At 40.1% G+C, this 25,224-nt stretch overlaps 1 protein-coding gene across 2 annotated transcripts in view; it reads right to left on the bottom strand.

Annotated features, from left to right (window-relative positions):
• The window catches only part of LOC124545358 (DNA replication ATP-dependent helicase/nuclease DNA2-like), a 152,709-nt gene that overhangs the window by 36,600 nt on the left and 90,885 nt on the right, over positions 1-25,224 (bottom strand). For both annotated transcript variants that reach the window (XM_047124261.1, XM_047124262.1), the window contains 2 exons: positions 16,149-16,379; positions 8,585-8,731 (listed from right to left, as the gene is read on the bottom strand). In XM_047124261.1, coding sequence (XP_046980217.1) covers positions 8,585-8,731; positions 16,149-16,379 — 378 coding nt within the window. The remainder of the gene's footprint in view (positions 1-8,584; positions 8,732-16,148; positions 16,380-25,224) is intronic.

The raw sequence follows: 25,224 nt of genomic DNA, 5'->3' as shown, positions 1-25,224 counted from the left end.
ACCAAAACCAGAGACAAAACATTACTAAAACACTTCCTATCCAAAAGCCTCACCTTCAGTCCCACACCAAAATTTAACCATTCTTCATTTATCAAAGACCTTCTGTCTTCCTCCCGATCCCTGCAATTGAAGCACTTCTTTGCCACCAATTCCTCCAACCAAAACCAACCTAAAACCAACACTGAACCCTGACTCTTCCCAAGATCCCTTTCTCAGAACACCAACTTTTCAGTAGAAGAAACAACTTGTGATCAGATCATCCTACCTGCAGACAAAGATTTCAACACAGGCATTATGAATCACAGTGACTACCAGGCAGAAGGCCTCCACCAGCTATCTGACTACTACACCTGTAAACTCTACCAGAGTGGTCCCATCCCAGAAGTACACCTCTGGCCGTAATAACGGCCTTGATACGCCTGGGCATTGAGTCATATACCCACATAACTTCTTGTGCCCTTCCCAGACCCTCGCTCCTGAATAAATTTGCCTCCTCACCGCTGTGACACCCTTCACACCCACCTTTAACATCCCTCAAAATCTACAAACCCAACAATCCTGGATGCCCCATTGTGGCTGGTTATTGACCCCACCCTGAAAGAATTTTGGCCCTCGTTTGTCAACACCTCCAACCAACTGTCTGTAATCTAGCCTCCCACATTACACACACCAGCCACTTCCTTCACCAACTCTTCGCCATCCCACCTCTTTACCTCCTGGATCTGTATTCACCACTGTTAACACCAGCTCCCTATACATCAACATCCCTCACGCTCACTGACTTACCATTCTTGAACTTTACCTTTCCCAGTGCCCTTCAGATTCCAAACCCACTCTCTCATTCCTCATACACCTTACTAACTTTGTCCCAACCTGTAACTACTACTACTTTGAAGGGAAGGTATATAAACAAATCGGCAGCACAGCCATGGGGACTTTCATGGTATCCTGTGCTAACCTTTTTATGGGCCATCTAGAGGAGACCTTCCTATCATGTCAAACACCAAACACTTAGTCTGGTTTAGGTTTGTTCACATCTCCATGATCTGAACTCAGGGCCAAGACACCCTATCTTCATTCCTTCACAACCTCAACACCTTTCTCTCATCTGCCATCTGTGAAAGTAGCCATGTCATTTACCAGCTCTGCTGCAACCACTGCACAGCATTTTATATTGGTATGACCACCAGGATGAACAGCCACCACCAAATTGTAGCCAAGAACGAAGTAGTCCACCCTGTGCTGCAACATGCAGCTGAACATAACTTGCTTCATTTCAAAGGCTGCTTCGCTACCTGACCAATCAGGATTATTCCTCCACCACCAGATTTTCTGAACTACGCATATGGCAGTTACCCTTACAACACATTCTCTGCTGCCATAATTATCCTGGCCTCAAATATGGTAACATACTGTCCCACACCTTCCACTCAACATTTCCACCCACTCTGTCCTATCATCTCCTCACCATTCTCGTCTCTCACCCTGTTTGTTTCTCACTCTCTGTTGGTGCACCTGCCGATCTTCCCCTGTTCCTCTCCATCTCCCTCCCCCACAACCACCTGACATTGCACCTGTTAGCGTTCTAGTCCCTGCACACTTCACCAGACAGCGTCTCTCTCTCTCACCCCAACCATACACTACTATCCCTAACCCTTCCCAGCCACCTCCAGATTGCTGCTTGCATCCCAAATGATAGTTGCATTCTGGCCCAAGATTCTGGAGTTGCCAGTTGTGCATGCATGATGTGTGCTTCCTTGTGTGTATGAACAATGTGTGCGTGTCTTTTGCTGATGAAGGCTGTGGCTGAAAGCTTTATGTACGTGTCTTTTAATAGTGCCTACCTGCAACTTAATGTGTCTTCTATATGATAAGTAGCAATCTATCTTTTCCTACACTGTGTATATTCCTAACTAGGTTGCCACTGTTATAATTCAGAAACTAAATTTCAAATTTTTTTTCTCATATTACATTTTTACAGCAAATGCTCCAATTCATGCATCCAACATCACCACAAAATTGACAGAAGGTCTACTCAAGTTGTAACCAACAAATCCTGCCCAGACATTAACCAAAAGCATTTTATGGTGACCACATACCAGAAAGTAATGGCAACATTAATATGCCAAGTGTTGCAGGTTGTTGACATTCAAAGCTTGAATCTTCTGTGCATGGTATGGATATAAACCATTTTCTTTCACAAAATTGCAAACAAACTAATTGTTTAATACGAATTTGTGAGCTGCAGTTCTGATACTGCTGTATCTCCATCAATTTCCGGAGTCCTCGTTTTATTCATTGTCCTGCATCAGACTTTTTGGTGCAAGCATGCCCACTTCTGTCAACTGATTGGTCCACAGTCCTGAATGTGTTGACTGCTGTGTTGCACCATGAGAGTAAGAGATACTTTCAGCACCCATTGCTGGAGAGGCCTCTCAGCTGTTGACCGAACTGCAACGCTGATTCCTGCCCATATTGCAGCAGTTGCACATGCACTGGGTCACAAGGCACATATCATCTTTCAAGTGATTTGACTGCAATGAAGATGGATCAATCAGCTCAGGATCTCGCCGGCAGCTCTCATTTGTTCATCAACATCTATTCATACTCTCTGATCTTGAGTTTGTACATGAGCATGCTGCACCAACTAGTTGTTGCACCGCTCCCCTATCCCCTTCCACCCAGCACTACAGTTGCAATCAATAACAGAAAGAGAACCCCAGCAGCAAGGCCATGACTGCCAGCCACCACTGCAAATTCAGCATCAGCTACATCTGGCAGTACTGTGTTAGCCTAATGCCACCGCCAGGTCTGGGCATTGTGGCACAATTCCATGGTACACCACAGCTGCTGCTGCTTTACGAGCCAGAGGTTGATGCCAGATAGCATTTGCAGCTTTCATCACAGGCAATTTAGTAAAGTCCTGTGGTTAATAATGGACATTTTTTTTAGCTATTGGCACCTTGATGACTGATTCTTGACCAACTCAACTGCAGTCCAAACTGAAACACCTGGGTTGCGAGAGCAATACTATCCTGACAACAGAAGAATGGCCCTGCATCCCTTCAGTAGTTGCTGTATGAAAATCTATCTTTATGGCTTTTAACACTCTGTTTGGGAAATGCACTACATATTATCTTCTAGCACCCATAGCACTGCAGCCCACTGGCTTGTAAGCAATGTGAATATAAGCTAGCTCATTGCCTGTGCTCCTGTTCACGGTGAGTGTGGCATGGTACCGCACACGCCAACATGTTCATTGAAGTAGAACAACCATAACATAACACTACAGCAGCTTAGTTAGCCAAAAGTGCACTGTTAGATGTACCCAAACATATTCATCGTGACAAGCAGGAAAGTGAAAGTGTGCTGTCTTGCTGCGCATTAAAGCAGGTAGTATTTGATATTCTTGTGAAATACTAACATAATTCTCACTTGAGAAACGTTGATCCAATTCTGTGTCACTGGATGGTGATTGCTGAAATCTTCTGTACTTTTATTGTGATTTTGCTTATGGTGTTGTGTGTGAATGCTGCACAAAAAATGAAATGAAATGATCCGTGTGGCATTGTTGGTCCTGAGGCCCCATCCAGAGAAGTTCAGCCACCAGGTTGCAAGTCTTATTTCAGGCGACACTGCATTGAACGACTTGCACATTGGTGATATTGAGATCATGGTGATGATAACTATCCCCAAACAGAGAAAATTTCCAACTTGGTCAGGAATCAAATCCAGGCTTGCTGCACGACGGGCAAACACGTTATCACTCATGTAAGCAGGTGGACAAAACTGCACAGAGAAGGTACACTATTGGCCATTAAAATTGCTACACCAGGAAGAAATGCAGATGATAAACAGGTATTCATTGGACAAATATATTAAACTAGAACTGACATGTGATTACATTTTCACACAATTTGGGTGCATAGATCCTGAGAAATCAGTACCCAGAACAACCACCTCTGGCTGTAATAACGGCCTTGATACGCCTGGGCATTGTGTCAAATGAGCTTGGATGGCGTGTACAGGTACAGCTACCCATGCAGCTTCAACACGATACCACAGTTCATTAAGAGTAGTGACTGGTGTATGTGACAAGCCAGTTGCTCGGCCACAATGGGCCACACATTTTCAATTGGTCAGAGATCTGGAGAATGTGCTGGCCAGGGCAGCAGTCAAACATTTTCTGTATCCAGAACGACACGTACAGGACCTGCAACAAGGGGTCGTGCATTATCATGCTGAAATGTAGGGTTTCGCAGGGATCGAATGAAGTGTAGAGCCACGGGTCGTAACACATCTGAAATGTAACGTCCACTGTTCAAAGTGCCGTCTATGCGAACAAGAGGTGACCGAGATGTGTAACCAATGGCACCCCATACCATCACACCGTGTGATATGCCAATATGGCGATGACAAATACACGCTTCCAATATGTGTTCACCGTGATGGCGTCAAACACGGATGCGAGCATCATGATGCTGTAAACAGAACCTGGATTCATCCGAAAAAATGACGTTTTGCCATTCGTGCACCAGGTTCGTCATTGAGTACACTATCGCAGGCACTCCTGTCTGTGATGCAGTGTCAAGGGTAACCGCAGCAATGGTCTCCGAGCCGATAGTCCATGCTGCTGCAAATGTCATCAAACTGTTCGTGCAGATGGTTGTTATCTTGCAAACGCCCCCATCTGTTGACTCAGGGATCGAGACATGGCTGCACGATCTGTTAAAGCCATGCGGATAAGATGCCTGTCATCTCGACGGCTAGTGATACGAGGCTGTTGGGATCCAGCACGGCATTCTGTATTACCCTCCTGAACCCACCGATTCCATATTCTGCAAAAAGTCATTGGATCTCAACCAACATGAGCAGCAATGTCACGATACGATAAACCGCAATCGCGATAGGCTACAATCCGACCTTTATCAAAGTCAGAAACATGATGATACGCATTTTTCCTCCTTACACGAGGCATCACAACAATGTTACACCAGGCAACGCTGGTCAACTGTTGTTTGTGTATGAGAAATTGGTTGGAAACTTTCCTCATGTCAGCACGTTGTACGTGTCGCCACCGGCGCCAACCTTGTGTGAATGCTCTGAAAAGCTAACCATTTGCATATCACAGCATCTTCTTCCTGTCGGTTAAATTTCGCGTCTGTAGCATGTCATCTTCGTGATGTACCAATTTTAATGGCCAGTAGTGTAATATTAGGACTATGAATTACTCTTACTTACCAGAAAAGAAGGAAAAATGCTCATGTACTTTTGTCCAGAAAAAATAATGGCTAATATTTATTTAGACCTATCGAAACCAAAGTAAAATTATTGAAATGAGTGAGAAACAACGAATGTGACTCCTAAGTGGTTTGCTTGTAGTTCTCATTTCAAAGAGTAACTTAGAATTATTTATCATTACCAATAAACAAGACCAAATTCCAGGAGAAAGATGGTCTCTGTGACAAGGATCAGTTTCTCATTTACTACCCAGTTCAACGAAAAACATTTCCAAAACATTTTGCAGGAAAGATTGTAAACTGGAAGTACATAATAATTGTGATGTTTGACAGTCTTTCTTCTGTCCAAGATAGTGTACAGAATCAGCAGGTTCCACACGCAGCAGTAATTTCATTAAAAACACACTGAATTTGGGGAACTAGAAGCACAGCGATTACAAAAGAGACTGAGCTCAGTCACTACTATAATTAATCTCAGTGAAAGCAGCTCACAGACAAAAAGCAGAAGATGACTCAAATCTCCTAGATCATTCTAAATCCAGTAAAAAATAGAAAATCATAGATGATGTAACATTAAAGGAATTGAAAATAGTGAGGGAATACAGTATTACAATGTTACCTCCTGACAAAGCCCTCTCAAAAATGACACACTCAAGGGATACAGATAGTGTCTCACACAAGAATGATTGCAGTTCCTTTGGAAAGAATCCCCAAAGTTGGTTATGATTCTCAAAAGCCCATATGAAATTTATACAAATGCTGTCAAACCAACTGGGATCTATTTTCAGGAAGAACAAGATTACAACAAATGCTTTTGTGAGCTAATTCTTGATGAAGTGGCAAAGTTCAATGACACTTCACTGAAAGTTGATCGTTTTGCCAATTTAGGGAAAATAATCCGAATTATTGTAAGAATGAACTTGCAGATCATACTCTAGTGTTTATGGTTGTTCACGTACTGCACCATTGGATTCAATCTTTTGCCATGCATGTATGCCACAAAATAACTAACGACTACATTGCTTTGCAAATAATAAGGATCCAGCTAGAACAAGCTGAAACAAGAATTATTGCATTCACTTCAGATGGCAGCCACTAAAAAGGTCTGGGCATGTCTAGGAATTAGAGGCATAGAACTTAAAGTTATTTGTTATATATAAAATCTAATTAAAGAAACAAGAATAATGTGGGCATTTTCGGATGCCACTCAATGTAATAAAGTGCATAAGAACTAATTTTTGTGATAAAACTGGTGTACTTTTTAATTATGAGATGATCAAATCAAATTTCTATTAACAACTTTATCAACAAGAGGTTCCCCAGAGCTCATCTGACTGAAATTTTGCAGCAGGTTAACCTCCATTTAATTGGATATGACATTTCAGTGAATGAACTTAAAATTAGTTTTGCAGGAATTCAGTTGCCAACACCACTAATTTTTTCAGGGAAGTAAATGCTGTAGGATTTGAACTTGGAAAGTTTGTGGAATCATTCAAATTGAATATGAACAATTTCATACACACAGTTAACTCATTTTTCTTTTCCGTGATAGTCCTTTGTATAAGAGCCTATAATACTGTCAATGACAAACTGAAACTGAATATACAGGGTGTCCCACGAGGAATGGGCAACACTCAGACATATGACAGCAATGACTATTTGGAAAATTAAACAAGCACTCTATAATGCATACAGTGAGAGCTACAAGCACTTGCTCAGTAGAAGAGATGTGTTTCACAGTAGTAAAGATCAAAAGTGTTCATAGTTCTTAACAGTATGCATTTTACAACCTTTATTTACTAGACTTTTTTGTTTGAATGTTTTTTGTTTTTTTGTTTTTTGTCATATCCGTTAATACTGATCATTCCACTTTGGACACCCTATTTAAACATGATTGTTCATTGACATCAAACATAAATCGAATGTGGATATAAGCTAGAAATCTGGAGCAAAAGAAAAGAGAGAGAAACAGTGAGTTTTTAAAATGGAAACTACAACTAAGCAAACACAGTGTTTTGCATATTCTCACAGCATCTCAATCAGATTCAGAATGTATGATGAACACTGAGGAAAGCAAGGAAGGAGAGGAAAGTTGGTTTATCATCTGTCAGGTTGTGAGGCTCATCAAGCAAGAAAAGTTACAATGCCTGAAGTGTTTGTGCCTTTTAAGTGTGAACTCACCTCACATGACATTATCTTTGTCTATGTCTATTAGAGATGGCATCTCTATTATAGGAAAAACATTGCTCGCATATCTATCAAAAGGCATCTTCCATGTTCTGGTAGAACTTCTCATTGACAGTTTATGAAGTGACATTTTATGAATGTCGAAAGAGTTAGGATCTCATTAGAGCTGAAATTACTGACACAGGATGCAGCGAAGATCAAATAATCCACATCATTCATACACTAATTCTTCATTACATGACATGCCAATTTTTCGTAAGCATTAAAAAAATTCTGAAGGATCTGAAGCCTGCAAAAACTTCAAAATCTGATCAGAGACTATATGAGAGATGATGATCATAATTTATTTATTTCATTACATAAAATTGTGTTCATGATAAAATTAGTTCCACTGTAGCAGTGCTCCCTTCTGTCACAAGCAGAGCATCCGACATATTGCGGCAAAACCAGTGAACTACGGCACAGTCTCTTCTACTGGATATGAATTGGTTCACTGAAAAAACTTCTAAATGCTCATTGCTGAATGGCAGTTATTTTGCAAACATATCTTCACAACGGCATATTTCCAATCTATGGTTATTTGGCGAATAATGTTCGGCTCTGAATACCCCGCCCTTCCCTCACCATGCATGATTTTGAGAGTCCTGGTTGATTTTCATTAGTTCATTGGGGAATATCAAAGAAATTTTAGCATCTTAAATGTTGTTGGCATTGCTGCTTCTGTGTAGTATTGTTTTCCTCCTGCTTACATTTTTCACTTTTTTTACAAAAGCAATCATTACTAATGTCTATGATATATTCTATTTTCTTTAATGGAAAGTGTGACATCATCTATGGCTTCTCACACTATTTCTCTTTTAACAGTATACGTAAATACTTAACATCTGTATAGTAGCATATATCTTCGAGTTTGTGAGTAAGTTTGATATTGGTGGTGGTGTAAGGGAGGGGGAGGGGGGGGGGGGGGAGCAATGCACAAGTGTAACAATACATTTTTTATGTTCCTAGACAGGCTACTTGCAGCTGCCCTAGATACCACCATCCGATTTTCTTTGCTGTGGGAAATCTCTGCTTGGTATTTTAGTTAGTAATCTTGGTTCTGGTTATACTGAACACTTTATACTTATTTACGTTAGACCATTATTTCAGAAATTTACCTGTCAACAACAATACTGCGCAACTTGGCAGCTGCTTCTGTATTATCCATAAGCAGTCCTAAATTAGTCATAAGATATGACAAAGAACTCTGACTCTCATAAACATCTATGTGAAATTTATCACCATAATGCCGGCTTCTGAGATCTCTGAAAACAATAATAAAGAAAAATATGAACACATGTTGAAGTACATAAATGAATTATTGACAATGGAATGAGGCCATAAATCAACAGATCATCATAAAAACAAGAACATGACAGCTCAACTTACAAACATGTGCTATTTTTCAGAGAACACAGATGCATGCAGTGTTCTGCAGCTTGTGGCTCAAGTGAAATGATGAGTACTACTGCACAAAGGAGGAGGTGAGATGAACGAGGAAGAAGTGAAGGAATATCAATGCCTAAAAGAGGCAGGGACAGCAACATAAGGGGATGGGAATATGACCTCAAAGATGTTGGCTTGATGTAAGCATGAGTAGAGGCAGATTTTGAACATGGAAATACAGGGTGTTAGCTAGAGACTCTTTGACATATAATGCCAAAGAAATGAAAGTCTTAGAACATGCAATGTGACATATAAAGGTAATGTGAGAAGCACAGTGCACTGTAGCCATGTGGCCAACACCAGCGAGCTTGCTGTTACATGGTTGGGGTCTCTTTCACTTGCAACTGGGTAAGTACTTGGTGAGTGTAACCCAACAGCTACATGGTCCCTTCCACACGGCTAATGAAACATGGCAGCTAGCTACATCACCATGCACTGTAACATATAGAGGAAGGGCATCAAGCATGTGTAGATGGCAACTTTGCATCCTGTGAACATCTGCGTGGTTGCCATGTGGCTATGCAAGCCAAGCCAAATGGCTGTATCTTAAAACGAGGCAGTCTTGGTCATCTTTGGCAACAGCTTCCAAGATGTGCAAAGCACGGTTACTAGAATAAACAGTAAGTATCATGTGCAAATGTGCTACAAGTGGCGACGTAACCACTGACCCTCTTGCCTCAATGCACCAAATGGAAGCTTATATGCACACTGCTCACACATGTTTAATTCATACAAGTTATGAATAAAGTCAGGATTTGTAATGTTAGAGATTATTATTATTATTATTATTATTATTATTATTACTACTACTACTATTATTAACTAACTTATTGGCTAAGCAAACAAAAACAAATTTACAAAATATACAGTATAAAGCTGTTGTCTTTGCAACACCTTCAGATGACCACCTGTCCTTTTGTAACTGCTTGTCATTAAGAGGCAACTCTTTGTGAAAATGTTTTAGACAGCATATTTTGTCTCACAGTTTATTTTTTTTTTTTCATTTGTTGGAATATATTTATGTATAAAAATCTCTTCCACTTGGTAAGTAGTGATATGGGCTGCCAAAAGTTTATTTCTACTTGATAGGAGGAAAATGTGCTGCCAAAAGTTTACTTTCCACACAGACAAACTGTATTCTCACTGCTGGCATGTAAGGCATCACTTAGCACATAAACTCTCCAGAACTTATGAAGTATGAGTAACCGCGGTGGAAAGCATGCTGCATATTTATTTATCTCACGGATTTGTTCTTTGTCTTTCACTCCCAGCTTGAGAGAGAAGGCCAGGCTGTTGTACGACTTTGTCCTTTTCACAGGCCCAGATCTAGGAGGGGGCACACTAGGGTATCTGACCTGGGTGGCAATTTCAGGAGGTGCCAAATTCATTATGGAGGAGGAAAAAAAAAACTTTGTTCCACATAGCACCTACCTAGCATTCAGCGCAAGTTGGTCTATTGATTATTCCTATGATTTTGAAACACATCTCTTTTTGTTTTTGAACATTTCTGAATACATTCTAAGTTGATTTATGGACGAATCGTTAGTTGATTTTTGAATGCATGCATAGTGTACCTGATGTCTGCCAGGGGGATCCCCGTCGCATCTACAAAAAAAAAAAACTTTCTGCCAACAAATGGGGATGGGGCTATACGAGTTGAGCTAAGTAAACCCAAATGGGTGAATGCCAATTGCTGTTTGTTTATGTGGTTGACTGGGTGTACAAATGACCAACATTGTTATAATTATTAGTAAAATCCATAGATCTGACTACCAGAGTGGAAATAAATGACTAACAGGAATAACAGGTACGAAAGATCACAAATTATCTTCTTGATGTATCCAATAAAATGAAATTTTGACAGAAAATTTTTGCCAGAATGCTACACTACTAAGGACCAGTTGTACAGGCCTTGGTTAGCAGCTGCGTATGTTCTATTCTCGGAATAACGCAGAAAAGGCGATGTACGAACAAGTAATAATGCCTAACTGGACAACAAACATGGAGTAATTAAACTGGTGATTCTGGCAGGGTTAGTGGAGTTAACAGGAAAATAAGTTTTAACAATGGCAGGAATAGTTGCAGAATTAGTGATGACATGGTTGTTTGTTGGAACGAAGAAGGAGAAGAGATGGGGACATCATACAAATTACATAGAAGAATATGACTACCGCAAATTCATATAAAAATTTTGTACTACTATTTTTTGATCTCATGCTTAAGAAACTGGGACGTATGAATGAAATGTGAAACTATTTCCTAAAACAAAATTTTTGCTTGTAAAAGTCTAACAGGCCTTTGATATCGGTATTTTGTTAATTATATTCTGTTGTGTTATTTGTGTAAATGAGGTACATAAAAATGACGATTTGTGCCAAAAACGTCTCGCTTATTTGGCGTGTATTACAATTGCTGCAATATTAGAAAGACCTATTTCGTTTTATTTAGCAGATAGTGACAATGTAGACGTAATCAAATTGAGAAACCACACCAGTCATTGATACTATTCGTATTAACAGCTTTTTCAGTATTACACAATGACATTTTAATTTTTCAGGTAGCCAAACATTCGATTAACTTTGACGATGTAACAGACTCTTTCGCAGAAAGGAAATCACGCCATGTAACATTGTAGCAAGATTAGAGAGAAAAAACTGCTGAGACCTAATGATTGAAGAAATGTGTACTGTGTTGCTTGTCACTTGTCTTTGCTGGTTTTGTGTTTCCTATTATTAACGGTGTATCACATAAAAGAGAAAGTTATTAGCTGATAGGCAATAAAGAGCGCAAATTTTCTGAAGATTTTTTATTCTGCTGGTCACAAATAATCCCACCCAGTATTAATTGAGAGTTTTTTTGGTCAAGGGGGGAAGGGGGGGGGGGGGGGTAGTATGTCAAACTGGGAGCAGGAGAGGCACCACAGGACATTTTAATTTACACTGTCCTAAATATAGGTTTGATGACTTTCATTACAAAATATGTACTTCTGAAGTCCACAGGCCTAAGTTCAGTGACGTGCAATAGAAGAATGCTGTGTAAAGGGGTGTAGCACTGCACTTTGGTGCACTTAAGATGAAATAACATGTATCACATTTCCTCAGCCATAAATGTTTTATGTATCAACTCTTCTGGAAGTTGTGCACTAAAAATTGAACATATTTTTTGAAAAATTGACTTTTTCAAAATTTTTGATGTTCTATCCCTAAGAATTGGGACCAAGGGGGTGGAGGGGGGCACCCACGGTCAAATTTTTGCCCCAGTTTGGAAATATCGAAGATCTGGGGCTGCCTTTTCAGCCAGATGTCCTGACAGCCTGGAAGTGGGGCAAAGGGAATCCTAATTTGGAATCTTGACCTAGTTGTCTTTTTTCAGTGCCATAGCAATAGTCTTAAACCATGTTACATTCTACCAGTGAGGTTGTAGTTCAAAGAGCAAAGAATATCTAGGCATTCACTTGCAACACTTGACAAAGTCAACTAGTCCACGCTTGAAACATTGCATACAAAACTGAAATCAGAAACACCTCTGGACACAGGTACATATACCTTCTGTTATTTTCACACTGCTGGTATCAGTAAGACCATAATAGTTCTATCAAGCAAGTAAGATTTAAGGCAATCTATGGCATGAAACTCAGCCTGAAAATGTATGTAAAAGTTCATTTGACAGTTGAGACAGTCTGAACGACTTGATTAAACAGTGATTTATGACACTTTATTCAGTTCTGAATAACATGCTATGGCTTCATTCAATGATTATTTCTAGTCATCTCAATGATAGTAAATTATTTACTGTTAACTGCATTTATCAGTCAGTTACAAGAAGAATTTTGAGTGAAGTTGAAGCTTAATATGACCTGTCAATGGCTAGGTGAAAATTTCACTGGATTCTACAGGCAGACCAATGGCATTGAACCTTGGAGCCAACGAAGTGTGGTTGGTGACTGGCTAGAAGACCATGTCTGATCCAATTCTCAGCATCACTGCACCTTGGCCATACTCTTTGGTGACACCCCTCACTGCAAGTAGAGAGGCATTTGTGACATCCTCAGACTGAGATATGTAGCTTTTTGTTGGTGATGGCATGCTGTAACAACCCTAGGCTGATGCTCCGTAACCAGTTTTGAACTTATCGATGCCCAAGTTCTAAAATGAAGATTCCGGTACTGTTTTTCAGTTTTGGCAAGAGAGTCCATTTTTTCTACTCAACTTTTGATATTTGCATGCTCGTTTTCTTATTAATATTTGTATATTTTCTTTTTATGTTCAGACAGTATAAAAGCTGTAGCTCCGAGAACAATCAAGCAGGAACTTCACATTTGATCTACATCACAGTTGAATAAAAACAATAATTTAATATATGTATTAACAAAAATCATATTTTGAAATAAGGCATAAATTTCTATGCCACAGATTATATTTTCATATCAATGTAATTTCTTGGAAGCCTACCTTTGGTTTTGAAAGTATGGTCAACTCGGCATGTATGTATTGATCTGTGTAGAAGGAACTCTGTTGACATGCTTGTAACATGGGACTAGTTGCTTATCAGCTATGGACAGCTGTTGGTATTTGGATTATACAGAAGAAAGGTTTTTTTTGCCATCTGTAAACAGAATGTCTCATCTATGTCAAAAGAACACAAGAGAGATTTTTCTTGGATTGAATAAAAGAGTCAAAAAGATAGTTTGTGTTATATTCAAGCAACTGATAAAAAACCCGGCTCTTATTACCACCAGGTCAACAGAAGAAATCATCCTCAAGACGACACTGCCAAAGTTAAGTATCTGCAACCTGTAACTGAATTTACTACTCTCGAAATTAATTTACAATGTAAAATATATGCTTTCATTGATTAATTGTTTTCAGTTTTATCATTGTGGGAGATGGGTGCATTTCAATGCACAACCACTTCATGCAACACTGTGTTGACATGTTATTACAGGATTCTTGCCACTTGTTGACGTAGTCTGGGGTAGTTTGCAGGTCAACTGTGTCGTAAGTCACAGGTCTTTGGGAAGTACTGTGTCCCAAAATTCCACCTGCACTACAACACAACCATAAAAACTTGTTGATACCATATTGTACAGTCAGCTGTCTGTTCTGATTATACAAACAATCTCGCAAAGTTAGTCATTTTTTCTATAGTGAGCATCATATGTAGGTAAATGCTGCTGTTCCTATCACCAACTCCATGTTTAGTTTGATCCAACTCTGTAGTGCCTTTACTTACACAGTATCCTCTTCATTTCAGGATCAGCAATGAATCATCTACAGAGATGTGTGCAACCATTATATCTTTTTGATTCATCATATTATTTATTAGTTTTTGTTATGCCATGGCCTAGTTTGGAGCACTGAACTGCCTGGCATCATATGGAGAAATGTGCTGCCATTAGATGACCAAACTATGGAATAAGAAGACACATCCAGAGTGCAAGAGGACTTATTCAGAATGCTGACATTGGAAAATATGACCCCCCCCCCCCCTTCCTTCAGAAACACAAAGTTGGGATACTTCTCAGCCATGACAGGGCACCCAGAAAATCTGATTGGATGAGAAAAGCAGGCAAGTGAGGTCACTACTGCTTCATGGTGGCAAGCAAGCACACTAACTTGTTTTGGATTTCAGACTAAAGAGTTGGCAAGAAGAAAACACTAGTTGCCTTGGTTCACATTAATAGCACTTGAATCGGATCCTCTCTCTCTCTCATTGTGTTCAGATATTCTCAGATTGTATCCAGACAGTATGTTATACTGAAGTACACCTCCAGTGCCAGCCTCTTAACTTCAAGATGAAGACCGGCTGCAGTACACTGTGATGTAGCCAGTTACCTATCCTGTATTTAGGCTCCAGAAGCTACAGACAGCTGCCTGAGCCAAAGATTATATGTGGGCTACCTATCATATTCAATCCCCAAGTAACCCATGGGTCATTCACCTCCCTGATGGGACGTATGTATGAGTCCGGACTGTCAGCTGCCTGGCTACCCTGTCACTACACTTGTAGACCACCTAGTCACTGACCACTGCCCAGGAGAGCACATGCCTTCTGCCCAGGAGAGCACTTGCCTTCAATGTCGATCATGCTGGAGAGTACATTTGAGTACTGTCCTTCCCTGTGTTGTATTTTGTGGTACGAGGTGGGCAAGCAGCCTGGACATGGCTGCCATTCATTGGCTGCGTCACGCAGTCTCTGTCAGATATTGCTGTGTTGCTGACATCAGCAGGTGATGTTCCTTATGCATGCCCAGATGGTCTTGCAGACTGTGGCTTGCTGAGCCTCTGTCATCTCAAGGCCAGAGGCTTCTACTCCAGTGGCAACCATACCTCTGCATCTAACATGATGTTTCACTAGTGGGCCACTGCTCCATTTCAGTCCCCACTACCACAAATCTCAATGCATGTTCAGACGAAGTAAGCATTACTTCATCTTCTTCTTCATGCAGCTGTTTTCTCTGTCACTGTTGAGTTCACCTCTCAATCCCAGCAGTGCCTCCTCTCACTCACTCATTGTAGGATGTTTTCATACTTTACACAATAAATCTTTCTGACTGTCATGTCTGCTGCAGCACTACATTGCACAGTTTTTCATCAGTTTGTCTTCTTGCACCATCCCCTCAGTTTCAACTGGCTTAATTTCTATTGAGCAACTATAAAGTTTCTCCATATATTGCTTTCAATCCTCAGCTTATTTTGTGCATCTATAAGCCAATTACGTTTTTGTTCTCCAGTCACAGAGCTACTTGATCTAGGCTCCTGAAGGCAACATTCATTGATTTGTGTGCATTGTCCATGTTACCCTGTTTAAATATTTTATGCACATCACAACATTTATTATCCATTCAGGGAACTGGGCGGAATGAATACGATAAAAAGATGGAATTTAACATTTTTTAATTTTTTAATAGAACTAAGAGCAACTTTTCTTTTCTTTCAGTGCAGTTTACCTTCCACTTTATTTTTTCCTTTTTGCACATTTTCTACCTTCTTATTGAACAACTGGTAAAAATTCGTGCACTGAAATATCGAATTATGTTTTCTTATCGGTGTCTCTTCAGCTATTGCAATGCCGACTGCCTTGATTAAGTTATACATGCAAGGTTGGTATACGAAGATATTATTAGGAGGGTTAAAGAGAAAATGTTCTTGCAGAGCATTGCATTGTTTCAAATAAATACAGAAATGTGCAGCTCTTACATATACAGAAAGCAGGAAATTAAGAAAATCACCGTACCTGTTAAGTATGATATCTATACCAAATGGATCAATTTTATCAATAGTTCCTGTTGTAACTGCAATCCGTAAGTTGCTGCTTACTAAAACAAAATCACCTTCTGCAAGGCCTCCAATAGTGGTCAAATCACGATCTCTATTGCTAACAACCAATCGTTGACGGAAGACACTGCCGCACTGAATAGCTTTACCTTCGAGAGAAAGTTCTGAAGCACAACTACCTCTCTTTTCCCTGAAAATAGAAAATAGGTACACCAATAAATGTGTTCTAAATGCCATCAAGTAAAGTCAGAGTGTTCATTTATAGTTAACAGTACTTCATAAGCAAGGTCCAAATACATTATCTACTTAGAAAAGTGAACTAAATATTCACAAGATCAGTATAGTGGATTCTATTTTATAAAAGTTATTTTTCAGCTTACTTTCCTGCAGTTCCTCAGTCTAGACTCATGTGTATGATAGTGCATTCACGCGGCATTCTTACTTTTTTTAAAAATTTGGTTACTGTGAGCTTCATTAAAGTGTGTGTGCACCTGCACACCTAGTGCCTAGTCGCTGTGTGTCTGTGCTTGCCCCACACACATGGAAAGGAATGTGCGTAAGTGCATGCTTCTTTCCTAACTTGTGTATATGAGTGGTCCTGTTCACACCTGAGTGATCTCTCAGGGTTCCTTGGACACGTGACAGCTGGGATAACGGGGAAAGCCTCTTTTCCCATTTTCATACTTTAAACACACTTGGGGATAGATAAGGCAATGCCATATTATTTTGCGAACTTATTTTTTCATCAAAAGCTATAGTTTCCTTGTGAAGAAAGAAAATGGCTACTTTTCATTTTGCACTATAATTTAGTTGCATGAAGTTTCTCAATCAATTTTGAAGAAACTATTCCATTTCACATCTGTTTATTTCATACGTGGTAGTGTCGGATATAAGCTTCTTAATAAACCACTTCTTGTCATACTTTGTAACAGTCATTGTAAAATGACACTACTTGTTAAGTGTGCGCACTTGATTTACAAATCTTGTATAGCAAAAGTCTGATAGTGTGTAGGTTACTGGTGAATATGTTTTAGCCCATACATTATTGTGAGTGAAATGTAGCTTAAAGTATAAAACAGTTATTGAAGTAGTCGTCTTCTTTCACAAGTATAACAGTATAAGTGAGTTATTGAATGGCGACAATGCCGCGAGAGCATGGCGATGGTGTTTGCATCGGTTTAGTGCAATGCCATGAATACTACAGGACAGAATAATGAATTATTATTAACAATGCAGCCCTAGCATCATATCCCCCTAATCTTAATCATCTGTGTTCAAAAAATTCCTAACAAGAATGAAGTTTTCCTTGGTGTTCACTGATTACACTGGACAATCATCTGCAATGGTCTAACAGTAGCCCACACATTACACCATAAAAGGCAAGCAATTAATTTATGTTCTTATCTTTCAACTATGTGGAAAGACCATTTCATACATGAAACTAGAAGAGGAGAATAAATTAATATAAGATGAGACCTCGCTACAACAAAAGCTTGTGACATTCTATTTTACTGCCTTCTAGTTGGAGATGAAAACCAGCAGAGGTCAAAAATGGAAGTACATTTACAGATGTTTCTACATCTAAAATGATTAATACACAAAATCATCCTGTTGGTATTTTTAGTTTTTGTACTTCTGGGTGAGTACAGTACACAAGTCTTTAAGGATTACCATTTGTCCACTTCCAAAGAATTGTGCACAGCTCTTAGCAATAGTATTTCCTTTAGAAAGTTCATATAATGAACCAAGGCCAAGTGGAACTTGGTGTTAAGATACCTTCCCTTGGATCACCTTATTTCATCTCGCCAAATTTCTTAATTCTTTTCTCTGGTGTTCCATTCCCATGTTTCTCTTTTAACAGAAAGAATAATGGGGAGATTCAACATTGCATCGAACACTGCAGGCCAGGTAAATGAATTACTATTGATCAGTGCAGGTGTACTGTTGTATCCTTGTGCAGTTCAAACTGTAGATGTGCATGTTTTTCCTTTTGATGTGCGTTGGCTGACCAACACCAGCAAAAGAATTTCCACTCTTCAACAGCTGACATACAAGGTCGTAGATACAAAGGTGCAGCCATCAGTCATTCAACATCAACCTGTCTCACAAGGAGCCCTCCGAGTGTGAGGTCATGAAGACCAATGATATTTACAGCATGTTATGCCCCATACAAGCACGATATTGGCTGTTAATGGCAGCAAGAAGTGGGACAGGAGGTATCCAGGAGTGAGCCCAGCATGAGGCTATGGAGCACAGTTGAACTGCTTAGTTGACGAGTAACTCACAACAGTGCTAGCAGTGTTGATACAAAGCAAAACAATGGCAATTACCGTATTTACTCGAATCTAAGCCACACTCGAATCTAAGCCGCACATGAAAAAATGAGACTCGAAATCAAGGAAAAAAAATTTCCCGAATCTAAGCCGCACATGAAATTTGAGACTCTAAATTCAAGGGGAGATAAAAGTTTTAGGCCGCACCTCCAAATCGAAACAAAGTTGGTCCATTGTAATATGAGACACAATTTAGGTCGAATGAATGACGATACAGCTACATTAGTTTGGTTTGAGTCGTAAGCTTAGCACTTAAGCTTTACCAGGTAGCTATTACTATTCGTCAGGCGCTCCGCCCGTATTTATACAGGTACCCTTCCTTTTTCCCGTGCTTCGTCTGGTTTGAATTGATTGCTTATTTTTCTTTGATCTGATAAGTGCCGCCGGCTGAAGTGGCCGTGCGGTTCTTGGCGCTACAGTCTGGAGCCGCGTGACCGTTACGGTCGCAGGTTCGAATCCTGCCTCGGGCATGGATGTGTGTGATGTCCTTATGTTAGTTACGTTTAAGTAGTTCTAAGTTCTAGGGGACTGATGACCACAGCAGTTACGTCCCATAGTGCTCAGAGCCATTTGAACCATTTGATAACTGCCATTCTTTTTGTTATAGGTGTTTACTTCACTCTAAGTTGAAAATGCATTATTGTACTGCATCATGCATTGTTTGTCACATTCTGATAACGAGTGCTTACAGCCTGTCGCCGCTCGCGGCATGGCTTGCTTTTGTGCACGCTACCGCCGCTTACAATTTAAAAAAGAGAGAGAGAGAGAGAGAGAGAGAGAGAGAGAGAGAGAGAGAGAAATCGTCGTATTAGCGAAACAATGGCAAGAGACTGCTATTTGTTGTTACTTACATTGTTACTTACACTGCTGCTTTCTTTGATAATGATCAACAAGAGCTAAATAATAGATTGCGTATGATAGAAGATGTTCTGAACAAGAGTTTAGCGAAAATTTTTCTCCATTTGAAAATCTTTGCAGACGCCTCTTTAGTACATTACATTCTGCACAGAAATTAGAGTCATTTAGATTTAAAAATCTAGTCAACTGTCGTGCTTCATTTCTGACTGTATCACTATTAGGCATAAGAATAATACGGATATAAACATGACATGATACGTATATTCTTCCGCGTTTGCTGTTGTCTCACTCTAGTTTCCTAGTTTATTAGGCAGACAGGATTTAAATGAGATAGCAGCAAACACGAAATAATACATGGCAAATGTTTATATTCATATTATTCTTATGGTGAAGAGAATACTGCATGTGATACACAATTCAAAAAGTTCCTATTAGCAACCATCTCTTCTCACAGGTAGGAAAAAAATTCAGAACGTAGAGTTGGCCATATTGACAAACATCCCAAACAGTCGTGCCAGTCGGATTTTCGCAGTACATTGAAATGCTGCTACATTCGAAGATGAACAATATGGAATTTGTATTTACTTGGTTGGATAATGTATGAAAATGCAGTGGTCGAAACTCGGGGCGGAGAAAAAAGCTCGTCTTCCACCTTCTCTCTCTCTCTCTCTCTCTCTCTCTCTCTCTCTCTCTCTCTCTCTCTCTCAATTCGTTTACTGGCGCAGAGGTTTTGGCGCCAGTATTTATCATTGTGCCTGCAAAACATGCCTGTGTAGCACTACATACATTCGACGGCAGAAGTTAGTTGTGGCAGCACCTACCAACATTTCTCAGAACTTCCGATTACTTTGCACTCGATTTTAAGCCGCACGCGATTTTTTGGATTACAAAAACCGGAAAAAAGTCCGCCTTAGATTCGAGTAAATACGGTATAAACAAAGCAAACACTGCTTATATCTTGCAACAACAGTTGCCGAAGTTGAGATTTTTTCAGAAAGGAACTCAATGAATTTTGCAGAGTGAAAAAGAGCGGGCAGATGAAATATTAGTGTTTTTGCAAGATGAGTCAGTGAAATGTGTGGTGGTGTGTATGCTCGATAGTGCAGACAATGTACATGACAAGTTCAGTGATGACGAAATGTGCTTAACAAGTGAAAGTGATACAGATACAAGTGTCCAGCCATGTAGTTCATCATCCTTGTCGAACAGGGAGCCATAAATCCCACCTCCAGTGAGTTTCAAGAGTGCTCGATACCAATTTACAGGATGTGCATGATAGTGACATTCTACATTATGCCCATCAAACTGCATGCGACATAGATTACAGTGATTTAAAGGGAAGCAGTGGACGGTTGCATAATTTCAAACAGTGCTACAGAATTGGAAGACTTAAGATAATGAAATTTCAAACAAAGCATCAACTTCGTGATGCAAAGAAAACTGTGGAATCGGCCTGAAAATTTGTAGATGAGATAAACTTATCCCATCATTCAGTAAGGAATTTGTTTTCAACTCTGACCAACAGGGATTTGAAGAGGAAATGCACATGAAAGGATCCCTGGACGTTAGAGGTACCAAGAAAAGTTATATCAAGATCAACTAAGATCAATGCCTTAACACATTTGTAGACAATTATGAGAACTGTTAATGTGGATGGTAAATTGGCTGTTGTTATTTATTGTGCTGCGAGAAGTTGGAGGTGCTTTGTCCCCTATAGTTATTTCTTGGGTGCATGATCTTGCTAGGGCTGTAGGGAATATTTACGTCACAGCAAGGAAGAATGGGAAAATGGGCTTAAGAGAACTACAACTATGGTTTGAACACTGTTTTTGGCCAATAGACAGTAAAAATAATTTTCTTTTGCTTGATTACTGGTCTGCATACAAAAATCATACTCCTTTAGGGCAAACTATCCCTCCTTAAAAGTGTAGGACATTGCAATTCATACCACCTGTAACCACTGGACAAATTCACCCTCTGGATGTTTGGTTTTTCTGTGCCTATAAAACGTTATTGCACTATCTGCAGCTACGCATTAAAGGATAGCTAGTTTCACAGTACACTCCACGACAGCCAATTTCGCATTCAGCTGTATGCTACGACATTCCACACGTTCTGATCCGTATTGTAGCACCAATACGATTCTACATACATTCTTTAAGAATGGATACCTAGCTAAATGTCCTGCATTGTTTGTAACTCTCAAGGAGTTTGCCTTTGATCTCAATGGTGTGGACCTTTGTGATCACTGTTGTGCGTCATTTTTCATTCGGTGTTCACGGTGAAAGTTAATGGTTTGCTCTGAACATTTCTTATATGTTGATGATGTCCATTTTGTGAAGCGTAACACACATGTTCCATGGAAGGCTGCTCTCTGCTCTAGTTAACACAACACTTTAAAATGAGTTACTATTGCTTGATCTTGTGACTGCGTACTCAAGAGGGTTCATTGTGAGCCAGCTTACAAAAAAATGACTCCACTCTTTTACTGAAACTGTTTTGACTGTACAGTGGTTCACTGAATTTGTAAGAACAGAAGAAATGGAGGATATGGACTCAGTCCATGAACACTGATCAACATTTAGAAACTTTTTTTCCTTGCATACAGAACTAAAGACTTTTTCTGGAAAATGTTAATTCATATTACAGGATGAACCACAGGACAGTTCAGTATCTGCTGCAGAATGTTAAAAAAAATTTTAAAACAATAAATTTACATAAAAATATAAGAGCCGAAGAAAAGTTGTATGCAATGATAAAGTAAAATGAATTAGTGCACATTATTTTGAAGGAAAACTTTGCACAGAATTCGCTGTGTTCCATTCATTATACAGAAGCTCTTTTATTTTTAGTTTTAAGAGTATCTGCCTTAGAAGAAGAAATGTGTTTCAGGAGTGCAATAGACTCCTGAAGTAACATATGTCGCCGTCTTGGATGGCACTTTTGTGAGGCTTCATTGACTGAAGCTAATAATGATCTCTCAGAATTATCACCTTGTGACATAGACAGATTGAAAAATGAAAATCATTGAGATAATCCCATTTGGTTCACTGGTTCTGTGCGAACTACGAAGGAACTATAGATTGGGCTTGGAATTAAGACATCTTTTAAGAAAGTCATGTGATGAAAGAAAGTTCAAGGGGAATTGCATTATGATGGACTTTTCCATGGATCACCATAACTCACTTTCACAAGGTTTTTTTTTTTTTTAGCTCTTCTCTGCAACTCTCTCTGGGATGTTTCATGTCAATTTCAACCTTTTAATTGAAATAATAATTAAAAAGAATAAGAAAATATGACTCTTTAGTACAACAATAACACAAATTCCTGGATGGAGCAATAAAATAAGAGAAATGGGGAAAATATGGGGAAGCGGATCAATGAACACACAACACATGAGAAAACAGCATTCACACTAGCTTTCGAGCACTAGTTCTTTTTTCAGGAAATGTGGACACACGCGCACGCACATGCGCACACCCACGCGCGCGCGTGCACGCACGCACGCACACACGCGTACACAGACAAACACACACACACACACACACACACACACACACACACACAATTACATAGCCACCCAAACACACAGCCCTGTGGCTATTATTAATATCTGATTATTGAAAGCAGTTGCCTGAGCTGATGTGGGTGGGATGGGGGTACGGAAAGACAAAAAGGAGACAGTACCGGGAAAGAGAGAGGTCTTTGGATGGATGACTTCACAGCCACACAACAAGACGAAAAATGTACAGAGGGTACAACAAAGAGAGTTTAAAGAAGAGATGTGTTTCACAAAGGGTGGAAGAAGTTTTTTAAAAGTGCACAGGGGCAAAAAGAGGAGTAGGGAAAAGGAGAGAAGAGGGGTAAAGAGAGGGGAGAGAGAAGGGAAAGGGATTGGAAAGGGGGAGAAGAAGGGGAGAGGAAGAATTTCCACCTGGTGGGAAGGGACAGAAAGAGTAGTGGGAGAAGGCAGTGCACGATCTGGATGGAGGAGTGTATGGAGAGGTGAGAGAAGGGAAATGCTCAAGGTGAGGCAGTAGGAACAGGTTAGCAGAGGTTTTGGCCTGGGGGATTATGAAAGCAAAGGATGTGTTAGAGAGAGAATTCCCATCTGTGTAGTTCAGAGAAACTTGTGGTGGAAGAAAGCAACCAAAATGGTTCACATAATGAAGCAGCCGATGAAGACATTTGTGTTGTTATGTGCAGCATGTTCAGCAACTGGGTGGTCTTGTTTGCAGCTTGCCAGTAATTGCAGCATAGCTGGCTATAACTTGGCTGGGTGTATGGGACAGGTCTTGCACTTGGAACAACAAGTGAGGTGCAGGATTGGGAGTATGGTTGTAATAAGGGTGGACAAGGATATTTTGTAGGTTGGGTGGGCAGCAGAACACTTCTCTGTTTGATGTGGGGAGGATTTAGGGTAGGATATCCCTCATCTCAGGGGATGGCATGAGGTAGTCAAAATTCTGGTGAATGATATGGTTAGCTTTTCAAGGCCAGGGATGATCAGTAGTACTGGTCAGCAGCTGGACAACAGATTTACTTGTTTCAGAAGAACAGATGGCACATGAGACTTTATGGATGATCTAAATAGGATATTGTTTGCCAGTAAATGCTCTGGTAAGGGAATCAGTATATTTCAGCAACTCCTGCTTTCCTCTGCAGATGCAGCATCAATGGATGGTGATGCTCTGTGGCTTGATGAGTGCATTTGGGAATAGGTGTTGAGGTTATGGAGGTAAGAGCAGAAGTTGTCCTTGCTGTGAGTTTAGACACGAAAATATCAATGAATCTGAACCAGGGAAGGAGTTTTAAGTATTGACTGGATAGGAAGGATTCCTGTAGATGGCCCATAAGTTTGCATAGGATGGTTCTATGTGAGTACCCACAGCAGAAGCACAGATTTGTTTGCAAATTTGGGCTACAAAACTGAAAATTTTGTGGGTTGAGATGATGTTGGCTAGGAGGATTAGGAAACAGGTGGTGTGTTTGGTATCAGGGAAGGTAATGTTTCATAACCACAAGGCCATGGACATGGGTGATACTGGTGTACAAGGACATCACATGCACAGTGGCTAAGAATGAATTTGGTGGTAATGGGGTATGCACTATGGTGAGGTGGTGAAGGAAGTGAGCAGCATCTTGGATATAGGATGGGAGCCGACAGACAACAGTTTGGAGGTGTTGGTCAACAAAAGTAGAGTTTTGTTCTGTGGGAGCATTGTACCCAGCCACAACAGGATGACCTGCAGGGAGATGTGTAGAATGGCTTTAGTCGATTTTGGGGAGTAGGTAAAAAGTAACAGTGCATGGGGTTACTGGTGTGAGGTGGGAGATGGATTCAGCTGTCAGATTTTGATGTGGATCTAAGGCTTTGAGAAGCTGCTTGAGATTATATTGGACTTATGGGATGGTGTCATGGTGATAAGGTCTGTAAAGAGAGGTACTGGAAAACTGGCAGAGACCCTCAACCATATTGTCACTATGGTTCATGACCACTGTGGTGGAGCCTTTGTCTGCAGGAAGGACATTAAGGTCTGGATTGTTTTTCAGGTTAAGGATACAAGTGTGTTCCCTAGGACTGATGTTGGGCTCACCAAGGAAGGATACAGGAAAGAGAGGTAAGACCACATTAGAAGTGAGTAATACCTGAAAAATTACAATGGCATGACTGGGTGGAAGGGAAAGGAGGATCACAGTTGGAGGAAGGTTGGGACTGTTGTAAACAACTTTCTATATAGAGTTAGAGTGGCTGTTGTCAGTGAGATGTGTGGTGAAGAAATGTTGTCACTCCAAAGAAATAGTAAAGGAAAGAAGGCCCTTTACAAGTCCAGTGTGGTTGAA

The sequence above is a fragment of the Schistocerca americana genome, chromosome 8 (genome assembly GCF_021461395.2).
Source record: "Schistocerca americana isolate TAMUIC-IGC-003095 chromosome 8, iqSchAmer2.1, whole genome shotgun sequence".
In the NCBI taxonomy this organism is placed as follows: domain Eukaryota; kingdom Metazoa; phylum Arthropoda; class Insecta; order Orthoptera; family Acrididae; genus Schistocerca; species Schistocerca americana.
The sequence above is the reverse complement of the archived record's forward strand: the minus strand, read 5'-3'. Positions and strand labels throughout refer to the sequence as shown.